At 35.1% G+C, this 22317-nt stretch overlaps 3 protein-coding genes across 6 annotated transcripts; 2 read left to right on the plus strand and 1 right to left on the minus strand.

Annotated features, from left to right (window-relative positions):
• Positions 1–240: 240 nt before the first annotated feature.
• Positions 241–12053, plus strand: LOC120632329 (protein preli-like). 4 transcript variants are annotated; one of them, XM_039902174.1, is made up of 6 exons: positions 241–440; positions 967–1143; positions 2001–2108; positions 7159–7264; positions 8614–8763; positions 10993–12053. In XM_039902174.1, exons 2-6 carry the CDS (start codon positions 1052–1054, stop codon positions 11152–11154), a joined length of 618 nt encoding a protein of 205 aa, XP_039758108.1. In that variant the 5' UTR covers positions 241–440; positions 967–1051; the 3' UTR covers positions 11155–12053. The 4 variants fall into 4 exon arrangements, with proteins under 4 accessions (XP_039758108.1, XP_039758110.1, XP_039758111.1 ...); XM_039902176.1 differs by lacking the exon at positions 241–440 and adding an exon at positions 631–722; XM_039902177.1 differs by lacking the exon at positions 241–440 and adding an exon at positions 768–786.
• A 5596-nt stretch (positions 12054–17649) lies between these two features.
• LOC120632148 lies at positions 17650–18498 on the plus strand. Its single transcript, XM_039901952.1, has one exon. The coding sequence runs from the start codon at positions 17650–17652 to the stop codon at positions 18496–18498; it is 849 nt and encodes a 282-aa protein (XP_039757886.1).
• Positions 18499–19020: 522 nt separating this feature from the next.
• Positions 19021–22172, minus strand: LOC120632294 (probable methyltransferase-like protein 15 homolog). Its single transcript, XM_039902130.1, has 3 exons — positions 21957–22172; positions 20295–20533; positions 19021–20238 (listed from the first exon to the last, which is right to left on the minus strand). The coding sequence occupies exons 1-3, from the start codon at positions 22025–22027 to the stop codon at positions 19199–19201; spliced, it is 1350 nt and encodes a 449-aa protein (XP_039758064.1). The 5' UTR covers positions 22028–22172; the 3' UTR covers positions 19021–19198.
• Between the last annotated feature and the right edge of the window lie 145 nt (positions 22173–22317).

Here is a 22317-nt window from a genome sequence, read left to right on the forward strand (position 1 = left end):
ATTCAATAACTTGTTTCATTGAATTTACCCAGCATTTCCATTTCCACTGTAGCAAAATAATGTTGTTCTTATTTATTTTGGCACGACCATAATGCCCACATAATTATTACTGTCAAAAATAAAAAACCAAAACTTCAAACAAAAGTTACTTCAGTGTATTGATAATCGAATGTAAAACGATAATCGAGACAATTCTCTGTAACATTATCCCGTTTTTCACTTCCCTAGTCCAAGATCAAATTTCCGTATCTTAGTCTGTGAAAATATTTATCAAAATTTTATCAAAAACACCTGGAAATATGAATGATAGCATGTGGTTTATGGAGAATCAAATTATTAAACGTTCAAAATAAGTATATTAGGGTGTAGTGGCGGTCGCGAACGGCAATCTTCGCGAAGCCTCGCCTACTAAATACTTTCTTATAAAACTCCGGTAGAAGGTGATTAAGAGATTTTTTTACATTTTCTCGCTTTAAAGTATTTATTTATCGTAATAGACAGTTTGTAAGATATAATGGTTTAATTAATAACCTGTAAAAGGTGTTATACAACTAACTGTGATATCGTGGGTTTGTTTATTGAGATGCGGACGACCTTAATTAAATATTCAAATCGATTGGAACTAGTACGTGACTGCAGTCGCATACTACAATCGCTTTGTGTTTAGACTCGAAATTGTTGAAAAGAATCGCTTCAAAAGGTTTTTGGGCATTCGTTAATGGGTAATCGATCGACCTAGTTTAAGTTTTATGTAATAACCATACATGTGTCTAATGTAATTAGTAGGTACATACGTGAGAAAATATTTAGTAAAAAAAATCGTGTTTTTTGTAAAGTAGAATGTTCTATTTTTTTTTACTTTTAAAAGTGATAATACAGGATTTAGGTATATCAATATAAGGCTTTTTACATGCATTGTTATTTTAAGTTGTTTACGTTAAATATAAAACAATATTATTATTACAGGTCTTAGTGAAAGCAAATAATGGTGCACTGTTAAGGAACATTTAGCAGTCATTCAAATTGTGTAAAGAAAAAAAATTTAAAAAAAATGGCAAGATATTTTGAAAACTCAACAACTTTCAACTTTAGCTGGGACCAAGTTGCTTTGGGATACTGGAAAAGGTATCCTAACCCTCTAAGGTGTGTAAAAAGTTTAAGTCAAAATCAAATTCATCATTGTATCAACCTGCTACAATGCCCAGGTCTCCTCCCACAATGCGAAGGGTTTACGCTGTGGTCCACACAGGCTCAGTGCGGATTGATGGACTAGACACAGCTTTGAGAATATTATGGAGACCATTCAGGCATTCAGGTTTTTCCACAGTGTTCTCCTTCACCAAAGCAAGTGATATTTTAATAACTAAAAATGCTCATAATTTAGAAAAAGAAAGGTGTGTGTGCTGGGATTCGAATTCGGGCCTCAAAAGTGAAGCTGGAGCCCTAACCACTAGGCTATCTCCGCTTTAAAATCATGTTACTTATTCATAGTCATCATCATCCGCAGCCTGTTCAAGTTACTTCATGGACAAGCCCACTGGCCATCAGCTAACCTATGTATCATTAGTAAACAACATTACTGAAACATTAATGTCCCACTGCCAGTAGTGACATTGGCCTCCTTTGACATGAAAGCGGGTTGTTGACTCACCATGCTGCTTCAAGACAAATTAGTGGCCTTCAACATCTATATCAATCATAGTTAATCCATACAAACAGTTGTCTGGATAACTATCACCATTTATCTTTATCTATAGCTTACTCTTTCACCTCCCTTTCGCTTTAGTTTTTTACGGAGAAAAATCCATTCTTAGTGATCCTCTTTACTTCCTTTACTCTATTTACCCTCTATTATGGTAGTGATAAATTAGTAGGCAGAGGTGGTAAAATTTAAACTTAGTAAATTACCTAATCAATCATTACAGTAAGTAAACTAATTCAGTTACCCTGTTTATGGTTACTTAATGTGCCATGGAGTTATATTGATTAATTTTTTTCAGCACACATGTGTTATCAGAAGACACATGCAGCCGACAAGTGAAGGATGGTTGTCTGTACACAAAGAGATTGCTGACCAAGACTAATAGGGTGCCCAAGTGGGGGGAAAGGTATGTATTCTCTATTCTTCTTCTTTGCGTCCTATGTCTCCCCTTTGGGGCACAGGGCAACAACACTTCTCCATTGCGACCTGTTTGTGGCCACACGCTTAACTTCACGCCAGGTAAGGCCAATCTCCTACGCCTCTGCTATGGTAGTTCGCCGCCAGGTTTGTTTTGGCCTTCCCCTTTTTCAGTTCCCATGTGAGTTCCAGTCAAGAGCCTGTCTGGGAATGTGGCCCTGGTTCCTCCACAGGGTGTGACCAATCCACTTCCATTTGCTGCTAAAACTATTCTCTATAAATGTGTAAATATATTTATGTATACCTTCAAGTGAGTCTTTAGTACAGCTAGGTATATTCTAAGTTTTAAAACAAATGTTTTATTGCCAGTAGAAAAAATCTAGAAACTACTAAACAGATTTGGATTTTCACCATTCTTCTTCTTCTTCTTCGAGTCCTTCAACACCTGGTGGTGCATAGGGCTCAAAATACTTTTTTCCATCCAGACCTACCCCGAGCTGCGGACGTAATGTTAAAATGTTCCAAGATAAGTTACAAGCCTTCATTTCGCCGCTTCCATGTTGCCTTTGCCATTTGACTTTATTTGCCTCTCATATTTGCCTCAGATATTGGTTAATTGATTGGGTTGTATATTTTAGTTGAAACAATATCTTATTATTAAAACGGTTGCATTCTTTCCCCCGACGTTTGGTAAAAGAAATTTCAAAAAAAAATGCTACAGAGTTTCTCCGAGAAGATTTACATTGTGATATGTTAATATTGGTGTCATGGGCTAATGATGCTGATAAATAATCAGCATCATTAGTCTTTAGTATCCTAGTGAGATTAACTAATAGATGCAAGGAAAATTGTATGAACTGTAAGGAAACTATTGAATGGAATCATGGATAAATAAATAAATATACTACGACAATACACACACCGCCATCTAGTCCCAAAGTAAGCGTAGCCTGTGTTATGGGTACTAAGATAACTGATGAATATTTTTATAAATTATATATAGGTACATAAATACTTAGAAAATACATATAAACACCCAGACACTGAAAAACATTAATGTTCATCACAGAAACATTTTCCAGTTGTGTGAAACGAACCCACGGCCTTGGACTCAGTAAGCTGGGTCGCTGCCCACTGCGCCAAAGGAAAACACAACCTCTATAAATAAAGATAAATCAATGCTTGCAAATCATAACTATGTATAAGTCAAGAATGACATCATTTTAATATTGAATTGATAGTTTCCTGTTGCATTCATGTGGAGAGCATTTGCAGCGAGAGAAAATTGTCTACCCATTATTCTATTTCTGGAACGGGTTTCCGTTAGCACTTACTAGTGCTACTAGAATCAATCAAACTTTTACAGGAATAAGTGCGAAGTTTTTATAAAAATATGCTGTTAGCAGCTGTTTTTAAATGTAGGGGTCACAGATCACTATGGCAACCGAAAAATGATTAAGATATTTTTAAGTCAATAATTTACCCACACACAGGAGGGCAAGTTTGTTACAGTTGAAGATATTTTTTGTTACTTATAGTGGCAGTATTTATGAAACTTTAATTCTACCATTACATAACCCTAAAATAACCTTTTTACATAAATAAAGCTAAAACGTTTTCGAAACAACAGCAAAACTGAAATATATGTTCCTAGAAATGATAACAATTTAGCGTAACTTTTTAATCTATAATACTTTTTATAGGGGTCCTAAGAACAACTTTGAAAAAGAGCTTGGTTTGTTCCCTCCAATCTTTTAACTTCTTGACTACCTTGCTTAGTCTTTGTGGGCTCTTCTTAGACCAGAGTGCATTTGAAACCTTTTTTTTTATTCCGCTACAAGTGGACCCTGAGTACAATCTCACCTAATAAATCAATATAGTAAATGTTGATGGTAGCGGGTTAGCCTGTTCGGGAGTATGGCAGTTTTTTTAATCCAATCCTAATCTGTTTCTACGTGACATCGCACCCGAAAGCTTAATTGCTTTGCGGCACGTTTTGCCGGTAGGTAACTAGCCACGACCGAAACCTCCCACCAGAAATAACACTCCGAGGTTTAAGTTAATTAATGTAGTTATGACCATCATCTCCCGATAATGCAAACATATATAAACGGTTAATATCTGGCTGTGATAGATCTACCTGAATAAAGAATTATGAAATTTGAGTTTGAACTATTATAATGAAAAATCGTTAAATTCAAAGAATTTACTGTAGTATATCTATTTTTAAAAGTATGGAAAAATTTTTGATGTTTGATGAATCACCTTGCCTTTAACTAATATGGCATTGAGTGTAGATAATTTTCTTGCACAGTCACCTTCAAGGTTTACCGTTTAAATAAACAACTAGTGTATCGTTAACAAAAGGTTAACTTAAGACTTACCCAAAGTGGTGGACTATGGCCTTATTTATTTATTTTGAATTCGATTAGTACGGTTAACACCAATTTCACTAATTAAATACATAGCAGATTAAAGCGAGAACAAAAAAAAAGAAAATACAAAAATAGAAACAGAAACAAAAACATAATTACAACAATTCAATCAACTTTACAATAGTTTTACCTAATAGTAATTATACTATCTTCTCAAAAAAAATTAAAAAAATATATTTTATGCCAAAAAAAATGGTGCTATTACTCACTGTACTGTAGGCAATGGTTACCAGCGGTGTTTCAAGGATCCGCAAATATGTCACAGTGTGGTGACTCCGTCAGCAGTGCATTTAGAGCCGAAAGACCCCTTAACCCCTTAACACCTTCTCATTGTGGGTCTATCTACCCCTATGTAGTTACACCGTTACCATCTTAGAATGCATTATCACTTAACTTAGATTTCGGTCAATTACTAACTTGTAGTGGAATAAGATTTTTTTTTTACATTTTTTATAGAACTATTTTTTATAGATTTTTTTTGTCGGATAAAAGCGCTTAAAAGTAATTAAGAGATTGTTTCCATACGAATAAAAATAATAATAAATAAATAATAATAATTTTTTAATATATATTTTATTCATAATTTTTTCTCTATTCTTTTTTCCTTTTTCGCCTGGTTGCGAAAATGATTATGCTATGTAGCGATAAGGCCACCAAATTGTACTCTCTTGCGCTATGTTTATATCTCTGTAAATACTTTTTTCTTTGGTGAACAATAAAAGTGTATTCATTCATTCATTCATTCATTCATTCATTCATTCATTGCCTATAGTGGGCTGTACTACGTTCATATGATGATAATGATGTAGTTGGTTAACAAATAGTGACCGAATATTTAATAAGCTAATTTGAAAAGCTCTGTATGTTGAGAACATTATGAAGAATTGTGTATTGTGTGTGTTGTGTACATTAGTGTAATATGTTAAATGTATGAACGCTTCATAAGTGCCTGTAGTAAGGTCTACATGAATAAAACATTTTTGAATTTTTTAGAACTCTCAGACATGCAGGTGACCTCTGACCTCACGATGTTTTCCTACACCGTTGAAGAAAGTGTTTTAATTTCTCAAAACGCACATCCCTATTCCTACTTCCCTATCCCTACTAATATTATAAATGACAATTTAAGTTTGTTTGTTACGCTTTCACGCAAAAACTGCTTAACCGATCCTCATGAAAGTTTGTACACATATTCTTGGAAGTGCTAGAAGTAATATAGAATACTTTTTTTCCCGACATTAAGCTCGGGTCCTTTGGGAGAGGGAATCAAAGTGTTTGACAATTTTACACCATAGCTCCGCCAAATTATAACCGATTTAAATAATTATTTTTGTACTATAGAGGTTATAATATGTGTTTAATTTTGTCCAAACTTTTTGTTGATCTGACGAATGTGGTTAGAGATAGAGGAAAGAACTCCTCAGCGGACAGCAGCAAACCCCTCATTTAAGGCTTAGTGATACTGAATACTTTAAATTTTTTTAGAACTACAACTAAATTGCCACCACACCACATCAAAAAACAAAATAAAACGCAAACGAAGTCGCGGGCAACAGCTAGTAACTTAGCGGTGCGTGCTGGGATTCGAACTCGGCCCCTCGAATGTGAAGTCGAAATCCTACCCACTGGGCTATCACCGCTTCTAAATATCACAATAACTATCATATGGTGATAAAAAATATTTGTTAAATCGTACTATTAGCAGCGGAGTATTCTAATCTTTCCCTCCTAAGACGGTCCTACTTAAGCTTTTAATAAAACAAATGCATGTCTTAGGGCGTTACAAATAAAAGAGGCATAACGTTAGCGTGATATCAACCCCCTCGTGCTTCTCGGCCTTATTTATAAAAGGACATAACGTTGAAATAGCTGTGCAGTGTTTTGTCACACTTTAACTAACAGAATCCTTGTACTCACACGTATGTTATGAACGCCCCGTTCATAAAATACGTGTGATGTTTAAGAGGGGGGGGGGGGGGAGGCTGCTAGTCAAATCTCATCTAATCTTACGTTGGAGAGAGGGGGGTCTCAGCAAATATCAAGCAGAAAATTTAAAAAAACACCTCCTGTAATCTGTGGACGCTCCCTTTCATATGTCAGAGCGTGAAAAAAAACTGCATTCCGCCGTACCGCCACATTTATTTAAAAGCCCATTGTTTATGGCAAAAACGTAGGTAGGCTTATGAATGGTCTTAACTTAATACTTAAACGGTCCCGTATGAAGCGGTTTTTTTAAAGCCCCTCTCACCAGCTTTAATATGTTAATGATGTTTATGAATAAGTATAATTTTGTAATAAAATTGAATGGCAGGAAGTCTTTTATCATTGATAAGCTAAAAATTTGATAATTTATCAAAATAACAGTGCATAATAATCATAATCTTGTTTTTGTAAATATTACGTAGGCTGCTAGAGACGAGATAAAATAACAGGATTTGTGTTGACGGCGGGAGAGTCGGCGATTTATATGCTGCAAATTATTGGGGTAAAGAGAAATGTAGGTGATCTGTGGGATAGTATTAATCTTGCCTTGTAGAAAAAAGAAGTTTAGTTGGCACGTCTTATGTATTTAGTGATATTTGAGCTAGCAACGTTTTGTTTCAGGTTTTTCAGCGCAAAATCAGTGAAGATAATTGAAGAGAGCATAGTCGATCCAGAGAGAAAGGTTCTGATTACGTACACCCGAAATTTGGGATACACAAAAGTTATGGTGAATATATTTTACTACTAGACGTCACGGGCGCTTTAATACATTAAAACACAATAATAAAAAAAATATTACGGCAATACACACATCGCCATCTAGCCCCAAAGTAAGCGTAGCTTGTTTTATGGTTACTAAGAGTACCGATTTTATATGAATAATATACTTAAATACTTATAATATGGAAATAAACACCCAGACACTGAAAAACATTCGTGTCTACACTAACATTGTCCAGTTTGTGGGAATCGAACCAACGTTTCATCAGCCTTGACTCAGAAAGCAGGCTAGCTGCCCACTGCGCCAATCGGCCGTTTGAATAATAAGACCGTTGAAGAGTGCTTAAGTATATTTCATAAGAAATCAAAAATATAAAAGTATTCATTAAAAAAACATATTTATTTTGCCATACAAACTAATTTAAAATATTCTAAGTGTTTACTTATGGCAACACCATTGTAGATAAAAGACCGACACGCGCATAGTACCTACGCTACGCAACGCGTACCTAATTATTATTTGTTTTTATTTCATTATTATTCTCATTATACTTATGGACTACACGAAAATATGTATTTACTTAAAGTTAGGGTACAAAAAAAAATTGAAAAGAGAGAAACACTAAATATAATGGTAACAACAATAAAAAGCAAACAAAAAAAAAATAGATAAATTAAATAGAATTAAAGTTTGTAGTCAGTTACATTCTTTCAGAAAACTGAAGTAACTGGCGTAGTAATTTATTCCAGACATCTGCAAATAAGTCACAGTTAGGAGACTCCATCGAAAGATTGTTCAAAGCTGACAAAAGTCTGAAGAGACTTATAAAGTGTCAGGAGACACTTTGATTTTAATTTTGCGTGCATGTGATGTCAGATTTTGCGTGCATGTGGTGTCAGATGTGTATCTGATTTATTTCTTGAAAAACTATTGCAGTGGTTTACTCCAAAACTATTAGGTTTTCAGTTTCACAGATAAGTCTCAGAGACAGTACGTAAAGCAAATGAAGTAATATATCAGATAGCGGGAAGCAACTTTGTTTTATACTATGTAGCGATTATGCAAATGAGCTATGATCAAACGGAAGAGTTCATTCTATGAAATATATGACATCCCCAGCCATCCTGTATTACGTATCTATAACATAAACACACGCACACGCGCGCACACACAACACAACTCACATATATAAAATACACTAAATCTAGTGGAACATTTGTATAATTAGTGTACCATAACTCAGGGCGGTGGTACATGCAGCACAGTTTTTACTATTGCAGTGCCACCCTTGCTAGTATTTTAAGTGCCATTGTAACTGTTCCAAATAAAGATTTATTATTTATTATTATCCACAGAGTGTGGTAGAGCGCGTGGAGTACCGGCCAGCGGGGCCCGGCCAAACGATAGCGAAGCGGTCGGCGTGGATCGACTCGCAAGTGTTCGGGTTCTCGCGCGCAATCCGGGCGTTCGGACTGGACAGGTTCCGCAAGAACTGCAACCAGATGGTGAGTGGCGCTGGTTCATCATCCTCACATCGCATCAACCTTAAATTCAAAAATTCTAAATTCATTTATTACAAGTAGGCCTAATACAAGCACTTTTGAAACGTCAAGTGTGTCTGTTTGTAGTGACTCTTCTACCAGTTCGGGAGGCTGATACTACCGAGAAGAAGCCGGCAAGAAACTCAGCAGTTGCTCTTTTCCAATATAAACTGTTTTTATTTTACATTTTTCATAAATTATATACCTTGTATAAATGTATGTAAGGTATAAATTATATACCTTACATACATTTTTCATTGTAAATGGTATGCCTTAACTTATAAACCTTATATGGTTGCCTGGAAGAGATGGCTATATAGCAATAAGGCTGGCAAATTATAGCTAGCCTTATTTTGCTATTGTATATGTATCTGTGAATTTCTCTGAGGTGTACAATAAAAGTGTATACATTCATTTATTCATTCATTCATTCATCAACCCTTTACCGGCCCACTACAGGGCACTGGTCTCCTCCCACATTGAGCTGCCAGATAATATAAAATATCTCCCTATCTTCAAATTTAAACAGTTTTGAAAAATTGGTTGTTGCTAAAGCCTTTATTACTCTTTAAATGATTTTTTTTGATGACAGTTGACGCGGAGACTGTTATTCTGCTGACTTTGCTAGTGACCGTGATGAGATTTAAAAGGAAGAAAAATAAAATAGGAATCTGTTTAGTTTTAATTTATTTGCCTCCAATGATTTTTTCTTTTTTTTTAATGTTTTACTTTTGTTTAATCTTATATCTTTAAACGAGCAATTCTTGTATATATATAATTTGAATCTCGGAATCGTCTCCAACGATTTTCATGAAATTTAGTATACAGGGGGTTTCGGGGGCGATAAATCGATCTAACTAGGATTCATTTTTAGAAAATGTCATTTTATTTGTGTTTTCCGGTAATAACCGATTTGGTGCAACGAAGTTGCACGGGTCAGCTTGTTATTAATAATCTTATCTTAATATATAAAAATCTCCTGTCACGATGTTTGTCCGCGATGGACTCCTAAACTACTTAACCGATTTTAAATTAAATTGGCACACCGTGAGCAGTCTGGTCCAACTTAAGAGATAGGATAGCTTAGATCTTTAATTATAGTCACAATTTTATTTTATTGCAAATTATTTGTCTATAATTAATTGACAGTCACATGTTATATATATATATATATACTACTATACTCATTTAAGGCTTAGCGATACTGAATACTTTAAAAACAAAATCCAACGCAGACGAAGTCGCGGGCAACAGCTAGTACTTATATATATTTTAACATTGATTTTTCACTGTGGTTATACTTAGATTTTTTTTTTTTAGTTTTTATTTTATACTTATTTAATAATATAGTACACTCGGCTGTGGGTATACTGTTTTGAATACTTTTCTAGGCCTTGTCAACTGCCTTTCTATGGTTAAACAGTGAACAATAAAATTCTATTCTACTCTATATTATAAATTACACCACACAGTTACATTATCCTGTTCTTCGCGGAGTATAGCAAATTAAGCTTAATTTTTATAATAACCCCTGTCTATTTGCAAACAGTGGTTCACAGTTAAATTCTATTCTATAAATTACACCACACAGATTATCCTGCTCTTCGCGGAGTAAAGCAAACTAACGTTTCCTACTAGATGACGCCACAGTCGCTATAAGACTGATGTGAAAGGCATATACTAACTTCTGCATCGATGGTAGGAGAGCCGTAGCTTTATTGTAGAAAGCGCTCAGGCCGCGATTGCCCGAGAGTCGCAGGTTCAAATCCTGTCGGTTCCGAAAATTGTTATATGCATTTTAAATTTATAAAATTGATAGTTCCTCCAAGTGTAGGTAAAAACACTAATAAAAATTATAAAAATATAAAAAAGCAATGTGTCATCTCTTGTTTCAAACGTGTCTCATTGTAATATGGACCTTTGAAAAAGTAGATCGAAACTGCAACGTTTCCTACTAGATGACGCCACAGTCGCTATAAGACTGATGTGAAAGGCATATACTAACTTCGGCATCGATGGTAGGAGAGCCGTAGCTTAATTGGTGAAAGCGCTCAGCCCGCGATTGCCCGAGAGTCGCAGGTTCAAATCCTGTCGGTTCCGAAAATTGTTATATGCATTTTAAATTTATAAAATAGCAAATTAAGCCTAATTTTCATAATAACCGAAGCTACAATGTCCCTTCCTCGCCGCCAGGTGAACGGCTTCAACCACGTGCTGCACAGTATGTTCCCGCGCCCGGCGGCCGCGCACGCCATCGCGCCCGTCGCGCACACGCTCAAAGAGATGCGCGACGCCGCCGCCGCCGCCACCGACCGCGCCAAGGCCAACGTGCTGTCCTCCGTCAACCGCAGCTGAGGCCCCGAGGGACAACGCGACGGGGACGTCCCCGCCGCACTCGACAAGTAGACCAGTGCTCGCCAGCCGCTGGGGCAGCAAGAACAACACGCATTGGACGTTTCTAAACATACGGGGTATAAGCAGAAATAAAAGTGGGACTTTTCTAAGCATGCGGGTCATAAGCGCGAGAACATCAAAAGTGGACTTTTCTAAGATAACTGGGCGCATGCAAGTGTTTTAAATGTTACAACAACTATACAACGTGTAAATGAAAACCTAAATAATACTTCACACGCTTTAGAAGTAAATTATTTACTGTCTCTTGAGAGTTGTCTGGTAGACAACTCGCTCGCCAGCCGCTGGGGCAGCAAGACAACAGGCATTGGACATTTCTAAACATACGGGGTACAAGTAGAAATAAATGTGGGACTTTTCTAAGCATAGACTTTTCTAACTGCGTATAAACGCAGCAAATACTACACGCAGTTGATTTTAACTGTTATTACACTAATCTGGGGTATAATTCAAGTGTTCTAGGTTTATTTTAGACAAATAAGACGAAACGCTTTGTTGTTTACACGCATAAAACAAAACTCGTTTTTTCTCACTCATAATCGATGCTTATTAACTGTGCGCTATGTATCAGATGTGTTTAGATGTGTTATTTTATTCAGTAGAAACGACACATCTGCATTTTTAAGGGTGCACAATATTGCATAATACACGCATAATATGATATGTGGACTTCTCTATAAACCGCAATGCTAAGCGAGACTAGCCGAGTACATTCCTTAAGACGCATGAAACTAACTAACTACTCGTAGCTATGACTGAAAAAGGTCAAATACCGATACTATACAACGTGTAAATGAAAACCGAAAAAATACTTCACAGTCTTGGTAACCTAATGGTTTTTAAGTAAACACACGTCGCGTAGCGTACTGTGCACGTGTCGGTCTTTTATCTTCAATAGGGTTGTCATAAGTAGACACTGATAATTTTTGGATAAGTTTGTATGGAAAAATAAATAAATTTGTAAAAATATTTGATTTAATATTTTTACAGGGTGATTCCTTATTTAATATATTTATGCACCATTCAACAGTATTTCATAATTTCGTTACACGTTGTATAATCGATTCTCAATACTCAAAACACTTTTATCGTAGATCTACTTCTATATACTCTTAAACCTTCAATTCCCTGAGAGAGAGGTCCGTGCGAAGCCACGGGACATTAGTAGTGTGACCAGTTATTTGAAGATGCTACTTCGAAAAATTAAATAACTGTAAATAATTTCCATAGGTTATTATCGTATAGATAAAGTATTAACATTATTAATGCGTTAGTTACGTATCGCATTTGAAATCACAATCTCTTTGACTATTATCAAGGTAGGTAATATAATTCGACATTACATCGTTATATGAATTTAGCAAGGACCATCATACTCTGTCATAGAGGCAGTGACATTAAAATTTGTCCTATAAAGAAGTGTTAAAATTTACGTCATAGAATGCATTTTACCTGACAACCCACTCTGATATCGTAACATGAATTTAGCCAGGACCACCACACTCTGTCATAGAGGCAGTGACATTCATATTTCGTCCTATAAAGAAGTGTCAAAATTTACGCCATAGAATGCATTTTACCTGACAACCCACTCTGATATCGTAACATGAATTTAGCCAGGACCATCATACTCTGTCATAGAGGCAGCGACATTTAAATTTGTCCTATAAAGAAGTGTCAAAATTGAAGTCATAGAATGCATTTTACTGACATCACACTCTGATGGCGTAACATGAATTTAGCAACGACCATCATACTCTGTCATAGAGGCAGTGACATTAAAATTTATCATGAACATATAAAGAAGTTTAAAAATTTACGTCACAGAATGAATTTTACTGACAGGTCGCCACTAGTATCGTAACATGAATTTAGCAAGAAGCATAACACTGTGATAGAGGTTTTGCCGTCGAGGATTGTATCATATAATGAAGTGTTATAATTTACGTCATATAATGCATTCCACCGATATACCATTGGCTGTTTTAAAAAAAGTTGCAGGTTTTTGTTAGTTGAACAAAATTCTGTAAATTAATTTTTAATAAACATCTGAACATAAGCTGAAGTAATTTCTAGTTGTTGAAGTTTGAAAATGCTACAAGTTAAAAAAAAAATAAAAAATTTCACCTGTGCCAATATGTATAATTGTATGTAACAAAAATAAGAGTATATTTAAGTGATAGAAAAATTATTACTGATTTAAATAAAAAGAAAATTGTCTAGAATTAAAAATAATAAGTACATTTTTTGCCATGAGCACATTATTAAATAGCAATTGTTTTTGTGTAAGATAGCTAATTTATTGAGATATTAAATGTTAATTTTTTCATTGTTTGTTGAATGAATACTGAGAGAATTACAAATCCATACTTATGTTATTAATACGAAAGTTATTTTGTTTGTTTGGTGGTCCTTCCTTTACGCCTAAACTAAACAACCAATTGTTTTGATTTTTGGCATACAGTTGGTTGAAAGGAGGGAGAGTACAAACAAACAAACGAATTCGTAAAATACCGTTAGAAAAGCGGACGACGAATGCGGGCAACACCTAGTAATCACTGTTTCTGCTAATATCCGAACCGAAAAACGCCAGACATTTGTAAAAGTAATGCTACAGTCCCTAGATAATTTAACAAATTCAAAAATTGAAAATTGAAAATTCATTTATTTCAAGTAGGCCTAATATAAGCACTTTTGAAACGTCAAGTCTGTCTGTTTGTAGTGATTCTACCACCGGATCGGAAGGCAGATTCTACCGAGAAGAAGCCGGCAAGAAACTCAGCAGTTGCTCTTTTCCAACATCAACAATTTACATTTTGCATTTTAACATTCATTTTTCTATCTTGTGAGAGCTGAAAGCGGAGCCGGATGCTTCCAAGCAACCTTGTCATTAAACTAAATATTAATTAACTAAATATAAACAAACGCTAAAATTGACAAAACGTTATATTAATTCCATACAAATATTTGTAGGTAGATAATAATATAATAACGTTTATTTCGGATCAAATTCCATAGCTTATTAACTGTTTTATTGATTAAAATTGGCCAAACATATCTCTTAATTAAAGGAAGTACCCTCTTGAGGTATACCTGTTTTTATTTATTAACTTATCCAAAGTGAGATAAAATAATTGTTTTATAAATATAACCTAAAATCATGACGTTGTCAGTTCTCAGGTATATACAGTATAGACAACATCTATATTATAATTCAATTTAGATCATACTACATGTAATAGTTATTGGGTAATCTCACATGCCTTTCCCCCTCCCTACGTCTCTATAGGGATTGCCAATTCAACTATTTATATCGATTCGATAACGAACGAAACTATGCTTATCGATTGTCTATTATCACGATCATAATATAATGATAATGATACATAATATAATGTGAAATGGTTTTAAATCTTTGTTTCTGCTTTTGTAAAATCACTGCCATCCCGATGCATTCGTTATTATTGCTACTTTGTACCTTTGGGCCGGGTTCCATTAAATATAATAAAAAAAATAAAGGGAGCATTTTCATTGGTCGATAGAAAGCGCATGCCGCACTGCCAACATTCGCGAAAGCATTTTCATTGGTCATTAACTTATTTGGGATGCGAAAGGTTTTTTATTAGGTGAGTTTAAGAATAATATAAATTATCGACCGGTGAATTTAATTGAATTCTACCCCGCATGCTGTGTATACAAAATTTCTTAAATGCACTCTGTGCATTGGGGTGTACCTAAAAAGTTTATTTACCATACATTATGTGACTTACTTATTTTATCTCGAGGGCCCGGCCTTAAGAGATGGTATTATGATCATTTCCAATAGTAAACGTGTAACCACATTCCAACGGTGGGATTTTAATGTGTGAAGAATATTCATTTTTATACAACTGAAGTATGTATTCATTCTAAATAATTCTCATTAATTATGAATGTTAAAAATAAATGTAATGCATACAAATTACATTTATTTCAAATATATTTATATTAAAAATCGATTGCGCAACACATTCGACTATTAAATGTGAACCGATTAAGTGTTATAACTTATATATTTTCAATAATAGATATTTATGAAATTGTTGTACAGTAAGATTATAAAAACACGAATGTGAGTTTATCACACGAGTGTAAACGTATCGTGAATAGATAAATAAATAATGTATAAAACATGGCGTATATTTTAAAAATAATATATATATATATCAGATATTTTATAAAATGAATAAAGCGATGATATTGTAAATAAAAATATTTAGAAAATAAAAACTTATCTGTTGTGCATAAATATCGAACCTCCTGTTAATACTAAAAATAAAAACGCATTTTTTTTAGAATTTAAAATTTCATGAATGTTAAATCTAAATCATATTTAAATGTATAAGTAAATGTATGCCGAATATTTTTATGAAACGCTTTAGATTTTATGGACAGATATGCATAAACACTAGCTAGTCTGCAATATTTGTCCATACAAAATATAAAAGAAAATGTAACTCCCAGATAATTTTCGACCTGAGTACATAGGGTTATAGTTTTATCGTATTAAACGAAATACCACTCACGGTTTACGATCTAGAATATTCCTTGTATCAGCTTCCAATTTTGAGGTGTAATTTTTAATGTGGTAAGTTAAAATAGTTAGATAACTTATGTTGTAAATTAGAAGTAGTTACCATTTCCAAAATACTAATAATAAAGATAACTACATACGTACTCGCTAGTTTTATTTAATTTTTCAGATTTACTAAATTAAAAAAAAAAATTAGGTACTCATAGTATGATTGGCTTTAGTGCCTTTGGCTTATTTCAAAGAATTGTAATTGTGAGCCGTCACGGGACGCCTGACAGATGTGAAACATCGAAATTATTTTGTCCAAGTAATAGACACAAAAGTTCGGATTCTGACATGATAAAAAATACAATATTACGAATTTTCTCCAGAAAATGATGACTGTTCATTTAATATACATTTATTTTCTTCATATACAAAATGTTTTAATTCAAAAAAATTCTTTAAAAATTTGACAACTCATGTATTTTCATCAACGTATAGTACTTATATATTCTATCATACAGCGTGGCGATGGGTCGCCACGGCCTGTGTCGCTACGCCAAAAATCAGTTATACCCTACGCCTATAAATGTTTCACATAAAAAAAAACTTATTTCAATGGCTTTGAAAAAACTTTAAGTGAGAGACGAGGCCTTTAGTTTAACATCGCTAAAATCAGGAATTTATAAAATTGGGATTGGAACGGGCTTGTGGTCAACGAGTGGCGAGTTGGCGAATACATCACTATACTTCGATTTGCCCACGTTGTAGTCATATTGGCAGAGACTGGGAGACCTTAATGCGATGCTCAATGACCTCAGCGGAGTTTCTCAACAGATGGGCCTTCGTATGAACATGAGCAAGACAAAATGATGACTAACGTGCCCCGCTACACCCAGTAATAGTTAGGAGCTCTGCACCCGAAAATGTAGACGAGTACATATACCTAGGACACACTATCCAGGTTGGTCCATTCTCGAGAAAGAGGTCCAGTCTCGAGAACTGCCGAATCGTTTGGGAAATTTCAGACCTTTTCGTCCAAAATCCCTCAAAAGCCTGAATACTAAAATCTTCAAACAGTGCGTGTTTTCAGCTTGCGAGCTACCTGGAGGCAACCGGCCTGGGACCATGGAATGTGGGACTCCCTACAAAAGACCTATGCCCAGCAGTGGACGTCAATTGTTTGAATGGATGATGATCATGAATAAATACGTATTACGTACAGAAGTTGCATTTATTTGCTCTCGACGAATGCCAACGTTTTGCATACCCAAACATTGTGCGTTCAAGCTAAATTGCACCTTAACACCGCATTACAGCGTATATTATTAATAATTGTCGGCGGACTACAAAATAACAGAATGTAGGGTATAATCACAATATATTATAATAATAATTAATCTAAAGACTTTACATACGTTACAACTCAACACCTCATTCTTATTTACCAACAATAATTTTAACATACAAACACAAACATCAACGTTACACTTACGATCGTACCTACCGGTGTAATGCAACCATAGTCTAAACCGATCTCGCAATTGAAACGCACAAACATCCGTCTGGTATTATGACGTCGTCGATGCATGTAGTCGGTACACTAACCGCCTGCCGGCAGTTCGCCCTCTGATTCCTGCTCCAGTCGTGTCGCTCATTACAAAACGATTTTTTTTGGATTTCTTAATGGCTCTAAACAATATTGTAATTATCATAGTAAAGTGATTCCAAAATACAGGTGGTTTTTTACATTGAGTACAAACCTAAAAATCATCGGACGATCATAACTCGCCAATCCATTGCCCCTAAACTGGAGACCCTTGGATTGTTTTTTTTTTACATTGGAAGAGGTCAACGCGTGGAGGAAGCCGCTACCTACCAACATGTTCAGCTTTGGCAGTAATGTTGATGAACAAGAAGAAGCGGGAAATATAACAAATCGAAAAGAAACGAAGTGTGTTTCACCGGATGGACCACCTGAGATTTATAAGGTCGGTATCAAAGCACCTCCGTTTTACCCAGATGATCCCGAAATTTGGTTCGCTCAGCTAGAAGGCCAGTTTGCTTTAGCTAATATAACCAGTGACATGACTAAATTCTACTACGTCATTAGTCACATTGAGCATCAAAACGCCAAAAGAATAAAGGACATAATAGTTAATCCTCCAGTCGCTCAAAAGTATGAGAAGCTCAAATCTGAGTTAATTAATAGGTTGTCCGCATCGAAAGCGTCTAAAATTAAACAGTTGCTGCGCCACGAGGAACTTGGTGGCCGAAAACCTTCGCAATTTTTCCGACACCTAAGGGATCTAGCCGGTGCCGAGTTTCCTGACGAGTATTTGCATGCAATATGGATCAGTAGACTGCCAGTTAAAGTCCAAACAGTCCTTGCCGCGCAGAGATCGGCTACATTAGAAGAAAAAGCAGAACTAGCAGACGGGATTATGGATATAGCTACTCCAACGCCGAACGTTCATGCTAGTGCAAGTCAATCACCTGTTGACGACGACCTGAGAAATGAAGTATCGGAGCTGCGAAGGCAAATTGAGGTGCTGAAATCCAGATTCAGCAATAGATCTTACCCGCGTGCCAGACAACCGCAACGAGGGCGTTCTCAGTCGAGCTACCGCAAATACCCGGTTTGTTTCTACCACTCCAAATACGGTAACCAAGCCAATAAATGTTTTCGACCTTGCGACTTCCTATTCTCGGAAAAGAAGGGCAGTCGCTAATGGCGACCGACGACTGCCTTCCTGCTGATGGGCGCCTTTTCATCACGGATCGAAGAACAAATATAGAGTTCCTGGTCGAAACTAGAAGCGACCTCTGTCTTTCCCCGGTCCTTGCTCCTCGGTAGTTTCTAGCACGCGAATTACCAATTAAGCGGCCAACGGTTCGTCCATTGAAACGTACGGTTATATTAACTTCAATCTAGACCTCGGACTTCGTCGTGATTTTGTGTAGCGTCTTATTGTGGCTGACGTGACGAGACCTATAATTGGCGTGGACGTTTTAGTATTTTGTAAATTAACTGAAGATTGACGTACACAATATCTAATTGATAATTCAACCTTTTTAAAAACTATTGCGTTAATTGCTGGACCTGATTCTATTTCCTCTTTTATATCTGAACAAAATAAGAGAAGTCACGAAATTTATAAAGAAAAACTTAAGGTGCCTTAACTGAGAGCCTGGACAGTGATGAAAATGCAAGTCTGTAACTACTGTACATTATGATAAAAAAAACTAGTAAAACAAAAGCTATAAACTTTATTAATGATGTTTTTACCTAATCACTATATCTACATCACAATTTACAATTAATTAAACATGAAATAGATCTTAAACACAAGCTAACATGGTTCCATCTTTTTCACATTTTTTTAAACAGAACAGCGTGAATTTTACTTGCAGTTATCCACTAAGTTTGAATTATTTTATTTTAATCGCAGCCCTCAGCCTCGCACTCCGACTTCTAGGATTCCTCTCTACTTCCTCGTCGCTTGGAACTTCAACATGCTTATTTATAGCTTTCCATGGTGAATCTAAGAACTGATTTATAGTTTCCTGATCTTGCACTAACATTGGGCTCAAATATCTTAACGGAACAGGATTGGCTGTTTCGTTGATTATATTCCCAGCTATATGCCTTTTAACGATTGTATCTTCTAGAGAATGGAAGCAAACTGTCAAAAGTCGTCCATTCAATTTCAAATAATACTTTGCTAACACCATGCCATAGTTGAGCTCGTTCAATTCATTGTTAACAAAAATACGTAGTGCTTGAAACACTTTCGTGGCATTGGACTGCGGTCGTTGCAACTTATCCAATCTAAATTCATCTGGGCAACATGAATCAACAATATCTACTAATTCGTGAGTTGTTTCTATATTTTTAATCATGTATCTAGCATGTATTATTGTTTGGGCAATTTTGGCCGCTTTCTTTTCTTCACCATATATTTTGAAAATCTTGTATAGCTCATGCTCATTAGCCGTTGCTAAGACTTCTCTGGCTGTAATTTGGTTAGGGTCTCGTCCTGCATCCATTCTCATATCAAGATAACCATTTTTGCTAATAGAAAAACCTCTGTCGCCTGTGTCTAACTGCATCGACGAGCAACCAAAGTCAAATAATATTCCATCTATAGAAGACTGGTTAATACCAATATTTTTCAAAAGCGAAGGTAGTTCACTAAATTTACCTAGCAATGGAGTAACCCTATTTGGATATTCCTCAGCAAGTTTTTTAGCTTTTTCATATGCGACAGGATCTCTATCAAGAGTTAGTAAACGGCAATCGGCGGATTCCAGTATTTTACGTGAATGACCACCTGCTCCAAATGTCATATCTATATACAATTCATCTTTACTTGGTTTCAGATGTTTGATAACTTCATTTAACATAACTGGCGTATGATCTTTGTATGGTTTTGTATGAGCATTGCGATGTAAAATTGCCCTATTCAAAAATTTTGCATATTTGAGTAACATTTTTAATCTTTATTAAGTATTTTTTTAAAGAAACCTTTATTCTCCTCTTTTAAATAGTCTAATACGTGAGTAGATAGTATAAGCTGGCACTCTTCTGTGCTTAAGCCTGTTGCTGTGCTATGCTGAGTTCTTTTATATTTGTTCCTATAGTGGTTTTCAGCTAATTTGTTTAACGAATTGTACTGACGGTTGCAAAGTTCTGAGTCCAAATTCACCTTGTCTTCTGATTCAAAGGCAGCTTTTACTCTGTCACGAATAAATTTCCCAAGGTCTCTGTGAATAATTAATGACAACTTTGAGTTTACCAATTCATTATTATTAAATAGCGAAAGGTGAACCAAACTATCAACAAATCCCTTTGTCATGTGGCAAGAGTGAATGAATGTTTTATTGTACAACAAAGAAAAAAAAAGCAGTTACAGAGATATAAATTCAGAGCAAGAGAGTACAATTTTGTGATAAGGCCATCACTACATAGCGATTTCTTCCAAGAGAAGAGTTTTATTATAAGTTAGTTAGCTAAGTTTTATTATTCATGATTAAAGCTGTCTTAGTGTCAAAAGTCAAGTATTTCTTTACTCAAACATGCTCACAGATAGCACTTTTGATTCGTTCATTACATAAAAGAAGTGTACATTGCAGTGATGGCTTTAATTACATTCATCAGTCATCTAAGTACCCATAACACAAGCTATGCTTACTTTTTGGTTAGATGGCGATGTGTGTATTGAATGAATGAATGAATGAATGAAATACACTTTATTGTACACCTAACAGAAATTAAATTATAAACAAAAACAACACAATAAAACACAGGTACAATGGGCGGCCTTATCGCTAAAAAGCGATCTCTGCCAGGCAACCCAATCAAGAAAGGAAAAAAACAAAAAAAAAAACACAGACTTAAGGGTTAGGTTGTACACAAGAGCAGAGCAGTTAACAAATTAAAAATAAATATATATATCAATTATTATATCATAATACAAAGTACAAGCCAACAAAACAAAGAAAAGTGACTCCGAAGCAAAAAAAAAAAGTCTTTTAAAAATCGGTAGTAACTGCGCGCCTAATTTGAAAGGGGAGAGAGTTCCATAGCCGAACAGCTTCAACTGAAAAGGATTTAGAATAGAAAGAAGTACTATGGGAAGGAATTTTTAGTATAAGATTATCTTCAGAAGGGAGAGAGCGACAGTGAGAATCACTGTGAAACTCAAACCGTACTTTAAGATATGGAGGAGTAGCATAGTATTGTCGTAGTATATTTGAATGAATTAATGAACTTTTATTGTACACCACATAAAAATACAGGAAAAATTGTAAAAAAAAAACTAGTTTACAAGTTAGTGTACTAGTTTTAAGATGTATACAATTAGGTGGCCTTATCGCTATATAGCAATCTTTATTATTATTTTTATTTATTATTACCTACTGCAATAGCATAAATAGATAAGTAACTACGTTTTTTTTTTTTCTTGGATTCAATCTATTTAAATATTAATTGAGCAGATCCAATTGTGGGCTAAACAATATCGGCTAAGCTTCCTCAACGGAAGAACTCCTTAGTATGTAATTTGCTGCTATCGATGACTACAACCTTTTTAAACGTAGAATCGCCAGCAGCATTTCTGACTAAGATGGTAGCGGGCTAATAGGTTTTTAAATATAGATACAATCAATGGGAATAACATAACCTCACCTTTCTCCTTTAGTAGCATCCACTGGCCACTTAACGAGTAGCTTTGTAAATTTTTTATACTGAGTAGTCATTATCAATATTTAGTATCCATAACAAGACTAGTTTTACAAAAAATAAATACTAATATTTGGGTAATTGTACGACACTACCAAAATAAGTGAATGTCAAATTGACAGTGAGAAATACGTCCTGCGTCCAGTAAAGTGAATCTGTATATAAAAGTACCTACTCTGTAAACATTGAAGAATGAATGACTAGGTACAGTAACCCAAGAAAACGCGTTGCGTTCAGAAATAACACACCACAAAAAGATAAGCGTGGTATTTGATTTATTGTGTGTTTGAATCCTCTTTACTTTTCT

Source organism: Pararge aegeria, chromosome 19 (genome assembly GCF_905163445.1).
Source record: "Pararge aegeria chromosome 19, ilParAegt1.1, whole genome shotgun sequence".
Classification (NCBI taxonomy): Eukaryota; Metazoa; Arthropoda; class Insecta; order Lepidoptera; family Nymphalidae; genus Pararge; species Pararge aegeria.